The following is a 15668-nucleotide window of genomic DNA, read 5'->3' on the forward strand; positions in this document are numbered from 1 at the left end:
CTGATGTTAAGTGACATTTACTTCGTTAGTTTGGAGCTAACAGATAACTGAAGTCTAAATCACAAACAGAAAAAATACTAACTCCTGTAGAAATCTGCTAGTGTTCGAAATGTTACTGAAAGGTGAATGTGTGCAAGGTGTGTAAAGGTGAATTTCTAGCCTTGAAGAAGCTAGAAATTATCCTCGTTTAATCCTTTCACGCTTCGACTCTTTTAAAACTCTTTTTTTTTAATGAAATAAATATTTTACTCAATAAGATGTAAATCACCTCCGATTCACTTAAGAACATTACTTGGAATTAATATCTAGATTAGTCTCAACATTTTCGTAATTTTCTTATTATTAACTTTTAAAATCTATGATTAAAAAGCTTTTATTTATTTGTACCAATACTTGGATGATTGGAAGATCTGATTTTTGTTAACGATTTTTGTATTTAATTTTGAATCTTTCAAGATATTTAGACATTAAAAAATTCGTTTTTTGATTTGATTTGTTAGAGATTTTTATCTGAAGCAGGAATCTGTTACACACCACACCGAATCTCTTTTGAAGCAGGGTGTTTTACAGAGTTAGTGTGCAGTTAAGCCCCATAACTCCAGAGACAAGGTAAAAGAGCGAATATTGGGAATATCTCAGTATTTTTAAAAAAAAAAAAAAACAAGATGTGACTTATAAATCATCGTCTTGTAAATAAACGTTAGATAACTAGCAGCTCTTGAGAAAGTTTTCCAAGTTGTCATGACAACAAGCCAGTAAGTATGTGCTTTATAGTTTTTATGTGCGAGTGGACGTACTAAACGCATACTAACGACTAGGTCTGGATTTGGGACATAGCCGTACGAAGTAGCCAGTTGTCATAGTAACCAGGATGACTCCACTGCAGCAGTCCAACACTTGGCTGGTTAGCGGTGCTGTGGTGTGTGGTCTCACACAGGGTGAGACTGCAACACACAGTAACACAACAATAACAACATATTGTTACTCCATTTATCCACTTCCTGTTGTAGTTCTTCTTCCTTAGAGCCCTTGTACCATGAAACAACTGTGTGTGAAAGGGGATGTGGTAGCTCAGTGGTTAAGGTGTTGGGCTACTGATCGGAAGGTCATGGGTTCGAACCCCAGGTCCACCAAGCTGCCACTACTGGGCCTTAACCCTCAGTTGCTCAGTTGTAAGTCACTCTGGATAAGGGTGTCTGCTAAATGCCGTAAATGTGTGTGTGTGTGTGTGTGTGTGTGTGTGTGTGAGAAACAGTGAGTCTAAAAGCTGAGTACTGCACATCTATCCTTGTGTTCAGTCCCCTGAGCTTTTCAGTACTCCTGCTTTAGGTGGTTGTGTTAAACCTGTAATGGTCTTAAAGTCGGTTCAGATGTGGTTTAGTCACCAGTGATGTTCAGCGTCCCAGAGACAGTGGATCTTTTCTCCTCTCCCTCTCTCTATACATTCACTCTGTGTCTTGCGTCTTAAATCTCCAACCGTCAGGGATTTTGTGTTTCGCCATGGAGTCGCTGACCATTTATTTCTCAACCATTTTATTTGAGCTCTCACTCCTCTTTTAAGTATCTTGTTTACTTTAGAGGCTCTCATGCACTTTAAACACACACACAGAGGGAGTGTGTATGTATGTGTGTGTGTGTGTGTGCTACTGGTTATGCTGCTGTGTAGTCCAGCGTGTTTCTACACTTCAGTGTCACATGGCTGATATTATATTGAGTGTGATGTGCTTCCTTTTCCGATCAGTATTCACATTTAAACAAAGCATCCTGTTATTTTCTTACATTAGGATGCTTCACAGTGGCGATATAACACTTAATATTGATGAAATAATCTGTTTACCTCCTTTTATTTCTGTGTTCTGTTTAAATAAGTTCACTCCATACCTCTTGCTCTTCTGTTTTTTGTTCATCTATATAGCTATTTATGGTTGTTGCTATGGTTACGTGTGTGTGTGTTTGTGTGTGTGTGTCTATTTTATTTCTAAATGTTTACATAAGATTACACACCGGTGTTGGATTATCATCAGTAATCTTCATTGCATTGTATCAGCAAATTTGATGTTTATTTTCAGCTCCGTTAGTTATAGAGTGATAAATAAATGACACACACATGGTTTCAGCCACTATGTTATACAATCAGTTCACTACAGGGGAAAAAACACACCTCAAACCATCAGGCAAACATGAAGACTTTAGTGTTATTTACTCATTATTTCTGAATAACTCATGTTAGTGATGTTTTATTTTTGCACAGCATTTCCATTTTGTTAACCGTCTTACCACATTTCATTTCTGTACTCATTCAGTGTATCTGTGAATTGTTTTCATCTCATTTAACATGTTTAAATCTCACTAATAAATAAACCAACTGTATTTCATCCTTATGATCTGTGTGACTGCAGTGGGTGTGTTTCTGTTTGGACAGAAAGTGTGTATGTGTGTGTGTGTGTGTGTGTGTGTGTGTGTGAGAATGTGTGTGTGAGAATGTGAGTGTGAGAATGAGTGCGTGTGTGTGTGTGTGAGAATGGGTGTGTGTGTGTGTGAGAATGTGTGTGTGTGAGAGAGAATGAGTGTGTGTGTCATCATGTCATGATCAATTACATGATAAAGCTAAACTAAATATAACATGATGTTGTTTCTCATTAACACCTCACACTGTAAATGATTCAGTATTTGTTATTTGTTACAGTATTTTCAGAACCACATTAACACTATTATCCTGGAACCTTCAGTATGTTTATTTTTATGTGTAACATAAGAGACATTTACTTGAGTGAAGCAATTTATACAAAACATTAGTACTTAGTATTAATTAGTAATAAAAAAAACAGATACAAATACAGATACACAATGTTTGTGAGGTAAATCAAATATTACTGAATTTATTCACAGTTCATTGTGTTCTTCCTTCTGATTATTAAAAACATTGTTCATGAGAAACATCTGTAACAGGATTCTAACAGCATCTACATCACATTTAAACACCAGAAAATAAATCCAGAAATAAATAAAAAAAATAGAAACTTTTTCTGGGATAAAAAATACCGACTAAAGAAATGAACAGCATTTTTCTGCTTTGCTGTCAGACAGTTAAATGTAAACAGCTTCCTCACTCATCCTTCAACACTGTAGAGAATTGATCATCACGGCCTCAATAACAATGTGCTCAACTTCATGAAGCCATCACCTACTAAACAGAGATTCTAATCATTCTTAATGGGATTTCTGTTTCATTTCCGGAAATAATCTGTGTGTTTATTCAGTGTGGTCTCCTGTAAAGATCATTGCATTCTAATTTAAAGGACGATCTGACCGAGCGCTTGGCTTCTACGCTCACAGAGAAGTGTTGTGTGTAATTTCATCCAGGAAAAAAACTTTTATGGACTCAACTGTGTCATATTTACTCTCGCTCTTAAATGGTACGGTATTCTAATGTGTTCTGAGTGCGGTTACAGGGCAAAACATCCACATGTTTGTGTGTGTTTTTGATGAGAACATTAAAGTTAACCAACATTAACACACACGGTAATACTGTAGTCAGTACACAGTGCATTTATAAGTGCTCTCATCTTTCCAAAAGCTCCTTATAGGTTTATTCCTTATGCACTTTTCCTTTCCCTTCCACCTTCTCTGTCTTATTTTTAGGTTCTGGAAAACTACAATAAGGGCAAGACGGCTCTTCTGTCCGCTGCTAAAATCATGGTTAGCCCAACAGAAGTGGACCTGAATGCTGAAACCTACTTCCACGGAGCCTCCAACTCCCATGAGCCCACACCTCAAACCCAACACCGCAGAAACAGCAGCGTCCGGTGAGCTCGGCTCGTGCGCCTACGGGCTTTTACAGTCTAAATGTGTACACAAATTGTATTGAATTTTTGTTATGTCTGAAACAGTATTATAATTTAATTGTATGATAAACACTCGACCACCCAGCCATCACATCACAGTGTCGCTGCTATCAAAATCATATAATATGTACAGTACTGTAGATTGTAACAATTAGGGTCACATGACCTCAGGATAAATGCACTTGTTCCAGGAAAAATTCATTAGAGAACATCCTTAAACCCACAGCATCATAAAGACCAAGGAGCTTTAAAAACAATTATGGTTTGGTCAGAAGATTAGTCAGAAACCCTGATAGTGCTACCACCACCATGCTTCACTGTGTGGAGACCGTTCTTCTTGCCCCTGTCCCATAAAGCCCGTTTTGTGAGGGTCAAATCTGTGGAAGTCCTGTGACTAACTTGTCCAGGAAGAGTCTCTGTCTTGCTCATTAAGGATCTAAATCTATTTCCAGATTTATCTAGAAGTTGCTTTGAGACAATGTCCATTATTAAACATTTGATATAAATAAAATTTAATAAGACTGAGCAGTGGATCGTCCTTCAGAGTTTTCATTCAGTATTCAGGAGCAGTCTGGGTATGATTCTGACCACAGCACCGCTGGGAACTGGAGGATTTTGGTTGGTGGACTGTTTCCCACAGTGACACTGACTACTTAAAAACCCCAGCAGGGTAAAATACCACCTCAGAGTCACTGCTCTGCTGGGATGTATCCATCACCACACCAACGACCTGCTTCAACAGCAGTGCTTCCTTTCCCCCTGACAGAACTGACCAGCAGCCAGCAGTTTTATATCTACATACAGCCAGCTCCAGAATTATTGGCACCCTGGGCCAAGATCAGTAAAAACAGATTATGGAGAAAAACTGTGCTGGAGCTTAATTTGTTTCAAATATGAAACTATATATGAAAAATAATTTTATATAGTAAAATAAATGATTACCCATTTCTGATGTTAGTTTATAGTATAAAATAATATAATAATTTATTTAATAATGTAGTGTAACATGGTTTGCAGTATAAACAATTACTAATATTTCCAGTAACTGTAGGTTGTTGGTGCAGAAAATTAGAGCAGTTCATTACGTTCTGTTTATTTGGATTTTGGAAAATTAGGCCTAATGAGATGTGATGAGTGTCATTTAACCCCAGACCCTGTCCTCTCTCACTCATGCACACTACAGAGGAACCACGTATGGCAGTATCCAGTTTCCCCCTCGACCCCTTTGGTTCAGTAGAGAAGCACAGCGTAGATGAAGATAGGATGCATTCACCTAACATGCATTTCCCTTTTCCTCACTTTTCTCCATCTGCCTTCATTATATCATTCTCTTCACTGTCATTTATTCCAACCTTGTTTTTTTATATACCTCTGTATACTTTCTGTACCCCTCTCATTCCTTTACATTATTACTGCTGTCCTTCTCTATTATACTTTTTTCCTTAACTGTATCCTCCTTTTGTTTTCCAACCTTTTCTATATGCTTCTGTATATCTATTGCTTTTCCTCCCCCCGCTGTTCTCTTCTCCTTCCTCCTCTCCTGTAGCTCCTGCGCTCGCTCTGAGATCTCTCTGGACGGATTTTCCGAGTGCCCTCCTCCAGCCGTGCCGGTGGTGCTGATGGGGGCTCGCGAGCGCTTGGCCCTGGAGCTGCGGGAGCGAAAGGCTCCGCTGGCTGTGATGGAGAGCCTTTCCGATGTCGACTCTGTGTACAGCATGGACTCTCGCCGCTCCTCGGCTGCTTTCAGGGGCTCTCCGTGTCTTGGGACGCTTCCTTTCCCCCTTGATGCCCCGATTCCTGAGGAAAATCCTTCACTGAGCTCACGTACTGAGCTGATTCAGGCCTCACCCGAGCGAGAACTTATGGGCCAAACCGGGCCCTGCTGCCCCACGCCACCAGAACTTGCTTTACCTCCCAACAAAAGCCACAGCCTCTCTCCGGAACTTGTGGTGCCTTTGAATGGTGGTGGCAAGTTGCCTCACTTTACACGTAAACAGACCGGTGAAGGTCAGCTAGGCCAGCAGAAGGCACTCATGCGTGCTAAATCAGAGACTTTCGAAACATTTCGAAAGTCTAACAGCAAGGACTCAAGTCCTATGTCACTGTGGACTGGCATTGTAGAGAAGGAATGCAGAGAGAATCCAAAAGATGAAGGTGTGAAGAAAGAGGAGAAAAGTACAAAGGAGGTCAGAGTGGCTCCACTGTCCAATGGGAACACCAGTCAGGCAGTGCTGGAGTTTGCTCAGTATCTGGATTCCCTCTTCAAGCTAGACGGAAGCGACTCTCTGCCTCCAGACAATTCCGATGCCGAGTCTGAATCTGGACGAGGTTCGTCGGTCCAGACGGAAGAGCAGCGCATGGAAGACTTGGATAGCGATCAGCAGCTACTGGCTAGAGCCACACTGGAGCCCAATCTCGTCCCTAAACCTCCTCGAACATTCGCGGGCTCCGCTGAACCCTCGTCCGGCATTTCTCTCTCTCCAACCTTCCCTTTATCTTCGTCCGGAGAGATGAACGACCTCTCTCCCGTCAATCACACTGCACCACGGACTTCCGCTGCTTCTCCTTACGCTGAAGAAAACACGTTATCATCCATAGTGTAGTGAAACGGGGACTTCAGGAAACCTGCTCTTTTTGGGTATCTGTATATTTCACTTCCCTGTTTTTCCCTCTTTAGCTCCTTCTTAACCGTAAGTGGCGGCAAAGCGGAATTTTATCTTCGCTTTTAAAAGAAAAAGATGCATGCGTAGCAACCTGTTCAAGACACCCAGGCTGATAGCGCCGACTCACCGGAAGCGGTTCCGAAACCTCATTTTGTACCATCACTGACGTTTCCACACTAAATGCAGTTTCCGTGCTTTGTTCCAATGGGTTTCCTTTCAGCTGCTGGGACACAGATTTATCAAGTCATGGAGATGAAGCCTAACACAAACAGCCCAAAATTCTCATCATGTCCAATCTTATGTTTACATGTCCATTAACGCCACTGAACAATGCGTGTATGGAGTGAGTCACAGGGAAGGTGGAATGATGGACAGATGAATTGTGTACAGGTTTGTGGATGCGGTGACATTTCCTCAGGTCTTTTAAGAACAGAGATGAAAGAAGGATTGTTCTATATTCCACATTTCAGATTTCACATTGAAGGACAGTGACGTGTTTTATTGTGCATGTGCGACAGTTGGCACTTGAGTTCACGCCCTGCGGAGTGAAGGGACCATTTTTTTCATTTAACGGTTGTTTTGGTGTGCATGAGAAAATAATGAATGCTTATTTATAACTCTTTTGGACTCTTTTTTCTTGTCAATATAAACCTGCCAAATATGTGTAGGAAATGAACCTATGAACAAAAAAATCCTACATTCTTTTATTGGTATTTTATTTATTGGTATTTTTTTCACGTTTTGGTGTATAAATCCAGTGACATGGGGCATGAACACCGATCACAAAGTCATGTTTTTTGTATTTTAGGAGTCACAATTCAAGAACACGTAGCAGTAACTGGTCTTTTTAGGGACTCTCTCTCTCTCTCTCTCTCTCTCTCTCTCTCATATCTGCATCATTTCTACTGCTGTTGCTATGACTATATTACGTTACTCGGTGGTTTAACTTTATGATGAATATTTTAGTAACTGTTACGGTGTGACTTGCCATTTTTCTATTTTTCTGAATGAAGTGTTTTCAGTTGGACTTTTTTGTTAATTGCAGGAGTTCATCTTGTGTCTGTAGGAAAAGTACAGCAGTGGAACATCATTAGCCCTAGTAGCCCTAGGTAGGTCACCAAGTGTACACTGCTACTGAAATTATACTGTAGGCTAAAGGGTCTGAAAGTAAGTATACCACATGAAGTTTGTTCCACACCCATTCATGCATTGAGAATGCAGCAAGAATCCTAAAGTTATCTACAGTTTAGTCATCAGCTGCTTCTCATCCAATTCTAATTCACAGCTCCTCTTTGAAATGACTTTGCCCGTGTTCATACCACGAGAGACTTTACTCGCAGCTGTCAGTGTTAACATGCATGAATGCCTGGGCTGTTTTTGTTTGTTTGTTAAATATCATCAGGAACTGAATGGTGGGATGTTTATTACCTGCCTGTGCAGCTTCTTGTGCACTCAGTGACCCTGATATCCGTATTGTGCACTTTGCTCAGAAACAACTTCAGTTACATCCTGTAGTGTAAAGATCAGGGCTGCTTCAAACTCAGTCAGAGAAACAGATTCCACATTTTTCTCATGTTCTCACCCCTGCTCATCTATCTTGCACCTTTAGGGTTCACTGCTGTACTTTTTCCTAAGTGATCGTGAATAGCTGTCTTCTTTACGTGATTATTTTATGCAAGTAAATCCCATCTTGTTTTTAGTTGAACTAAATAAATAATTGAATAAATATTCCATTTGAACAATATAAAGAAAATGGCTGTAACCTGTACCATAGTGATGACTTTATCTGAGATCTATAGCTATATGGAGTATATATTATAAATGCGGGGGGATTTTATTGGTGCATATACAGTGCACTGGTTTATTAAAAGAATCAGTAACAGTAGCCATTGATCTTCAGAAGAAACATGTTTCTTTCTATTGTTTCCAGATAACTTGTCGGTCCTTAATTTTCAATGAATTAGAATGTATTAAAAACCTGCCTACACACACACACACACACACACACACACACACACACACACACACACACACACACACACACACACAGTACCTTGCCTGTAAAAGAATAAAACAGTACAGATTTCAGACATGCTTGTGCAGTCTTGCTCTCTTTTTTATTGAATTGTTTATTGCGTCATGATGTATACTGTATTATACACACGTTATAGTGTTCAGGAGTTCCAGCCACATACATTCCTAACAGGTGCCTAAAACCACACACACAGCTCTACAAGCTCTGAAACAAGCACAGGTATCCAAATGGTTAATCCTGAAGAGCTCAGTGAGTTCAGGCTTCCAAGGCAGAGTAGCTGCACCCGAGCTGGAGATCCCTGAACTGTGAGAAGTGTGGGTTGGTGTAAAGCAGTATTTAGCACCACCGCTGGACTCTGGAGCAGTGAATACATGTTCTGTGGGCTAAGAAATCATGTGTCACTGTCTGACAGTCTGGTGGATGAGTCTGGTTTTGGAGGATGTCAGGAGAGGGTGTTTACCACAACACAAAATCACACCAACATGTGATGGAGAAGGGATAACAATCTGGAGCTGTTTATCAGGGTTTGGTCTCCTTTGTTCCAGTCACAGTTTATGTTAATACTAATACATTTTAAATAGATTGCGGAAAAATCTATCCTGTTCCTCTGACATCCACATAGAAACAGCCTGATGATCTAAACGCCGATTGCAAGCCAGACCTTCTCGTCCAACATCAGCACCTGAACTAACTAATGGCTGAACCAGCAGAAATTCCCCAAAACACAATCCTTGTAGAAAACCTTCAGAGAAGAGTCAAGGCCCTTACTGCAACAGCTGCTCATTTTACTTGTCTCTCATTTTAACTTTGTAATGTATAACATCTTACAATATTAATCCCATTAAAGACTGACGGAAAATTTTAAAATACTGTACTTGGGGAGACAGATTGTCCCTGTTATCACGCACACGACTAATAGCTAATAAAGTCTAAGACCAATCTATTTGTATCTATACTATATAACTATCTGTAACTATACTATATAACTATCTGTATCTATACTATATAACTATCTGTATCTATACTATACAACTATCTGTATCTATACTTTATAACGATCTGTATCTATACTATATAACGATCTGTATCTATACTATCTGTATCTATACTATATAACTATCTGTATCTATACTATATAACTATCTGTATCTATACTTTATAACTATCTGTATCTATACTATATACAGTAACTATCTGTATCTATACTTTATAACTATCTGTATCTATACTATATAACTATCTGTATCTATACTATATAACTATCTGTATCTATACTTTATAACTATCTGTATCTATACTATATAACTATCTGTATCTATACTATATAACTATCTGTATCTATACTATATAACGATCTGTATCTATACTTTATAACTATCTGTATCTATACTATATACAGTAACTATCTGTATCTATACTTTATAACTATCTGTATCTATACTATATAACTATCTGTATCTATACTTTATAACTATCTGTATCTATACTTTATAACTATCTGTATCTATACTTTATAACTATCTGTATCTATACTATATAACTATCTGTATCTATACTATATAACTATCTGTATCTATACTTTATAACTATCTGTATCTATACTATATAACTATCTGTATCTATACTATATACAGTAACTATCTGTATCTATACTATCTGTATCTATACTATATACAGTAACTATCTGTATCTATACTATATAACTATCTGTATCTATACTATCTGTATCTATACTATATAACTATCTGTATCTATACTATATACAGTAACTATCTGTATCTATACTATCTGTATCTATACTATATAACTATCTGTATCTATACTATATAACTATCTGTATCTATACTATATAACTATCTGTATCTATACTATCTGTATCTATACTATATAACTATCTGTATCTATACTATATACAGTAACTATCTGTATCTATACTATCTGTATCTATACTATATAACTATCTGTATCTATACTATATAACTATCTGTATCTATACTATCTGTATCTATACTATATAACTATCTGTATCTATACTATATAACTATCTGTATCTATACTATCTGTATCTATACTATATAACTATCTGTATCTATACTATATAACTATCTGTATCTATACTATCTGTATCTATACTATATAACTATCTGTATCTATACTATATAACTATCTGTATCTATACTATCTGTATCTATACTATATAACTATCTGTATCTATACTATATAACTATCTGTATACTATATAACTCATAATACTGTTGATGGAGCTCTTTGTTGTTTATCAATAAAGTCTGATTTTATTGTTTTTTTATCCTAACCCACTAATCTTTATAAGTATTGATTTTTGATTAGCAAAAACACTATAAATGAACATTAACCCTTGATACACCTAATGTTATGTTTTTCCTCTTTGTTTGCATTAAAGCATTGTTTTTGTCTCCACGCGTAATCCGGAAGACCTCGTTTCCTAAATACGTCATATTAACGTACAGCCCGTATGAGTGGCTGCAGTACCATTGGCTGAAGTCTTCATAATCCTAACCAATCATATTGCAGGATCCTGAACACGCTCAACCAATCATTACGCAAAGGCGTTGCGTGTCGCTTAGATCCTGGCAAACATTTAGCGAAGTGCACAGCGATCGTTTCAGGACTATAAAGTGCGCTTGTGTAGTGACAACGGAGTCATTTGGGATTTAATCCGAAATAAGCCTAGCAGAAGTGGGAGTCTTTAGCGTTAGCTTAGCTCTGCTAACGCGGCTGCAGTTCCTAGCTTGTAGCAGTGACAGCTAGCATCAGTGGAGGTTGTTGTTGTTTTGAATTTTTTTAGTCATTTACTTTGTTTAAATATAAAAACACACCAATGGACTCGGACGAAGGTTATAACTATGAGTTTGATGACGAGGAGGAGTGCAGCGAGGACAGTGCTGCAGACGAGGACGACGACGCGCTGGACCTCGGTGAAGTGGAGCTGGTGGAGCCGGTGGTAGCGGGAGGAGACCAGGACGGAGGCGAGGACACGGGCGGCGGCGGCGGCCTCGGGGCCGGACGGGACGAGGAGGACTACCGCTATGAAGTGTTAACCGCAGAGCAGATCCTCCAGCACATGGTGGAGTGCATTAGGGAGGTGAACGAGGTTATTCAGGTAGCTGCACTTCACTTGTGTCCTAGTAATAATCACTAATACTGATATCACAACTATAATAATAATGATAATAATGATAATAATAATAATAGAAGCATGTAGCGTTACGGCCCCTGTTAGCTGCCCGGTGCTTTAGCTGAGCTTTGACCACATCATGATGTGCTTCTTTTTTAGATCACTGTTGTGTAATAAACAAACTTCAAACAAAATTGTCAAACTTATTTGATTTGCCATTTTCTGTTGTGGCAACAGCGTGCAGTTTCTCTGTGTTCTGACTGATGTCTGTGTCACTCGATCGGAAAGTTTGACTAGATTACTGAAGATCTACAGGAGAGAGAGAGAGAGAGAGAGAGAGAGAGAGAGAGAGAGAGAGAGAGAGAGACGGAGAAGCTCCACACGCTTTTAATTATACAGTAAAAACATAAACAATCATGTGCACACGTGTTCACACGGGTTCTCAGATAACAACAGTAAGAATACTTTCACAGCTGTAACGTGATGCACACCGATAAAACTTGTGTAGAAGTAACTGAATGTTATGGTACTCTAATGCTTTATAATAAATGTTAATAAAAGATAGATAGATAGATAGATAGATAGATAGATAGATAGATAGAAAGGTCTGGCCCTTGTTATGCACGTGGTAGTTCGGTGTTGTAACTGATAAAAACAAAGTAAAGAATACATTGATTGATGGGATAAAAAGACTTGAGTATATGTACAGAATAAACTGTAATATACTGTGTATATATACGTACTTTAAACTATAAATACTAAAACGGGACATTTATCTCAATGCCAAATATTTCTCATATTTAATTTACTACGTTTATTTTCCATGTGGTGTTATATATAATGAGACCTTATGACTTTTCCCTGTTCTGTTTACATTTTACTGTTTTCACCTTACAGTTAGCTTACTAGCTAACGGTCCAATGAAAACAATAACAATAACACCACATTCTTAGTGATAGCTCGTGTTCTCCTGTGTCTGGGGCGGTGATGGGGGAAAACCCAACAGAAAAAGGTACTACATGTGGCCGTGATTGTGTTTTAATTACAATAATCATGTCAGTGTTGACGTTAGTTTCTGTTAGCTGAGCTAGTTTCTGCTCACAAGGCTAAAGTAGGCTAAGCTAATAACAGCATCGTCTTGTCTGACGTGCTGCTTTAATGTTGTGCTTTTCTATTATGTTTTATTTTATAATAGGTTTCAGTTTTTTGTTTTGGTCTGAATTTGGTTGCATTAGCGCTATGTGATGTAGCTGTTAGCTAGCGAACCTCTGAAAGTTTCTATGGCAGATATGAACTCACAGCAACATTAACAAACGAACACAAAGAAAAAATAAACGCCCTTGTGGATAATTAAGTAATAATATATAAGGGATGTCCGGAGTGGTTATTTTTTGTATTAGTTTCTATTTAATTGTAATGTTTTGGGAGTTTAGCATCTCTTGTCTTCTTATGTGAGAGAATTACGGGGTAATAATCGGTGCACAGGCTGGTGCTGTAACGGGGTAATAATCGGTGCACAGGCTGGTGCTGTAACGGGGTAATAATCAGTACAGGCTGGTGCTGTAACGGGGTAATAATCAGTACAGGCTGGTGCTGTAACGGGGTAATATTCGGTGCACAGGCTGGTGCTGTAACGGGGTAATAATCAGTACAGGCTGGTGCTGTAACGGGGTAATAATCAGTACAGGCTGGTGCTGTAACGGGGTAATAATCGGTGCACAGGCTGGTGCTGTAACGGGGTAATAATCGGTGCACAGGCTGGTGCTGTAACGGGGTAATAATCGGTGCACAGGCTGGTGCTGTAACGGGGTAATAATCGGTGCACAGGCTGGTGCTGTAACGGGGTAATAATCGGTGCACAGGCTGGTGCTGTAACGGGGTAATAATCGGTGCACAGGCTGGTGCTGTAATGGGGTAATAATCACATCGAATCTGTGTTTGTTAATCTCTTCATTCGTAGAGACTTAAATCATTTTGTAAGTTGCACTGGATAAGGACGTCTGCCAAATACAGGGTAAATGTCAGGATGCAGGACCTCCTGTTTGTATTTGATTACAAGAGGTTATCTGTTCATTCCTGGAGTTTATTTCTCAGTAACAGTGTGAGCTGTTAATCTGTGCAGAGCTCTAATTATTAAGCTGTGTGTCTGTTACTGTGTTTGTTTGCTGCAGAACCCAGCGACTATAACCAGAATCCTGCTCAGTCACTTCAACTGGGACAAAGAGAAGCTCATGGAGAGGCAAGTGATCTCCTCCTCCCTGTTCTGGAGAACTTTAGGATAACACTTTGGTTATCTCATGATGGAGACTCTGTGTGTGTGTGTGTGTGTGTGTGTGTGTGTGTGTGTGTGTGTGTGTGTGTGTGTGTGTGTGTGTGTGAGTGAGTGAAATCACATTTTATTTCTGTAGAATTTTTTTTTTATAGTGCTAAATCACCAAACGTGTGCAGAACTAGTAAAAGCGCGGTAGTTCACATGATTTATTTAGCTGACACAAACACATGGTAATGTTTCTCATGCTGTAACAGATTATGGGATAAATGTCAGTAAAGTGTGCCAGTTAGTGACCTGCTTTTTAAACAGTTCATTAGCAGTAGGGGTATTATATTGGAATGATGATTGAAAGAAACAGGCTCATGGATGAATTCATTATTGAAATAATCATAATAACGATGATAATTAGTTGCAGCTGCAGTTGGCTTGTACACCGGTTTGAACTCGGTAATCACAACAATTTTAATTGTGATTGGAGAAGTGCATCGATATCAGTCTGTTTTTTTTCTCCTCAGATACTTTGATGGGAATCTGGATAAGTTATTCTCTGAGTGTCACGTCATTAACCCCAGTAAGAAGACGAGGACGAGGCCGATGAGTACACGGTCGTCTAATCAGGACATGCACTGCCAGATCTGCTACCTGAACTATCCCTCTTCGGTCAGTAACGTAGCTCAGACGTGACGTTTCAGAGCAGCAGCAGCTTTTACAGTTTCTGACTCCTCGCTGCTGTGACGCCTCAGAACGGTGCTGCTCTACTTCTTTCTCGGCTAAATTGGAATTACTTTTAGTTGGTGCACATATTCAATAAAGTCTATGAAAATAACACTTTGTATTCGTCAGCGTCTGTGTGCCGGATGTCGGTCACACTCGCGTCGAAAACGATTCAGAAGCACGGTGTGTGTCATGAGAACATATTGTAACAAATGGCATAGTGAAGACCAAAGAACTGTTTAAACATGTTCGTGCATCATGTGATGCGCAAAGTCTTAAACAGGAATGTAATTATATATGGTTTTATTTTAAGAGTACTGTCTGTTTTATTCTCGCCTTCTCTACGACTCGTTGCCAGTTTCATGATTTATAAATGTTATTTTCTTCAGTATTTTACAGGTCTGGAGTGTGGTCACAAATTCTGCATGCAGTGCTGGGGGGATTACCTGACCACCAAAATTATAGAAGAGGGTATGGGTCAGGTAAGTCACCAAAGAGCCTGGGAATAGTTCAGCTCTGATACAAGCTTTTAGAAGATGAATGAAGAAGAGAAATCGAAAATAATGATGAAAATAATGAAAACCTCTCTGATTTACACATCTGTGTGATCGTGATATACACATCATCGTCTGTTTTGTCTTGTCTTGTATAGTCCAAGCTAAAGTATAGTATAGTGTTATTTATGTCTGTACTTTTGAGAGTCACAGACAGCCGGAGCAAAATTCCTTTTGTGTGCCGACACACTTGACCAATAAACCGGATTCTGATTCTGATTCTGATCTGGATTCCAGTCATTACAGTTTAATGTGTATGGAATTGTGTGCATACTTCATAGGATAATGATGGCCAATGATTATGAAGTACTTTACACATCCAGCCTCACACTAGCATTTAATAAGCCAGTTACTAATGTTAGCCTCCTGCAGCCCCAGATGTACATCACTCAGTCCTGACGTAGACAGTTAGATCATTACACACTGAT

General features: G+C 39.0%; 2 protein-coding genes across 8 annotated transcripts in view; both read left to right on the top strand.

The window, feature by feature from the left end:
- The window catches only part of dagla (diacylglycerol lipase, alpha), a 43651-nt gene extending 35055 nt beyond the window's left edge, over positions 1 to 8596 (top strand). For all 3 annotated transcript variants that reach the window (XM_047810550.1, XM_047810549.1, XM_047810548.1), the window contains 2 exons: positions 3643 to 3806; positions 5392 to 8596. In XM_047810550.1, the coding sequence (XP_047666506.1) occupies positions 3643 to 3806; positions 5392 to 6448 (1221 nt within the window). In that variant the 3' untranslated portion in view covers positions 6449 to 8596. The remainder of the gene's footprint in view (positions 1 to 3642; positions 3807 to 5391) is intronic.
- A 2527-nt stretch (positions 8597 to 11123) lies between these two features.
- Positions 11124 to 15668, top strand: part of arih1l (ariadne homolog, ubiquitin-conjugating enzyme E2 binding protein, 1 like) — a 14355-nt gene continuing 9810 nt past the window's right edge. For 4 of the 5 annotated variants that reach the window (XM_027152234.2, XM_027152235.2, XM_027152236.2 and 1 more), the window contains exons 1-4: positions 11125 to 11685; positions 13872 to 13939; positions 14488 to 14632; positions 15076 to 15168. In XM_027152234.2, the coding sequence (XP_027008035.1) occupies positions 11404 to 11685; positions 13872 to 13939; positions 14488 to 14632; positions 15076 to 15168 (588 nt within the window). In that variant the 5' untranslated portion in view covers positions 11125 to 11403. Of the gene's footprint in view, positions 11686 to 13871; positions 13940 to 14487; positions 14633 to 15075; positions 15169 to 15668 lie in introns of all 5 variants that reach the window. The other variant, XR_007139894.1, reaches the window with a different exon arrangement.

The sequence above is a fragment of the Tachysurus fulvidraco genome, chromosome 2 (assembly GCF_022655615.1).
Source record: "Tachysurus fulvidraco isolate hzauxx_2018 chromosome 2, HZAU_PFXX_2.0, whole genome shotgun sequence".
NCBI lineage: Eukaryota > Metazoa > Chordata > Actinopteri > Siluriformes > Bagridae > Tachysurus > Tachysurus fulvidraco.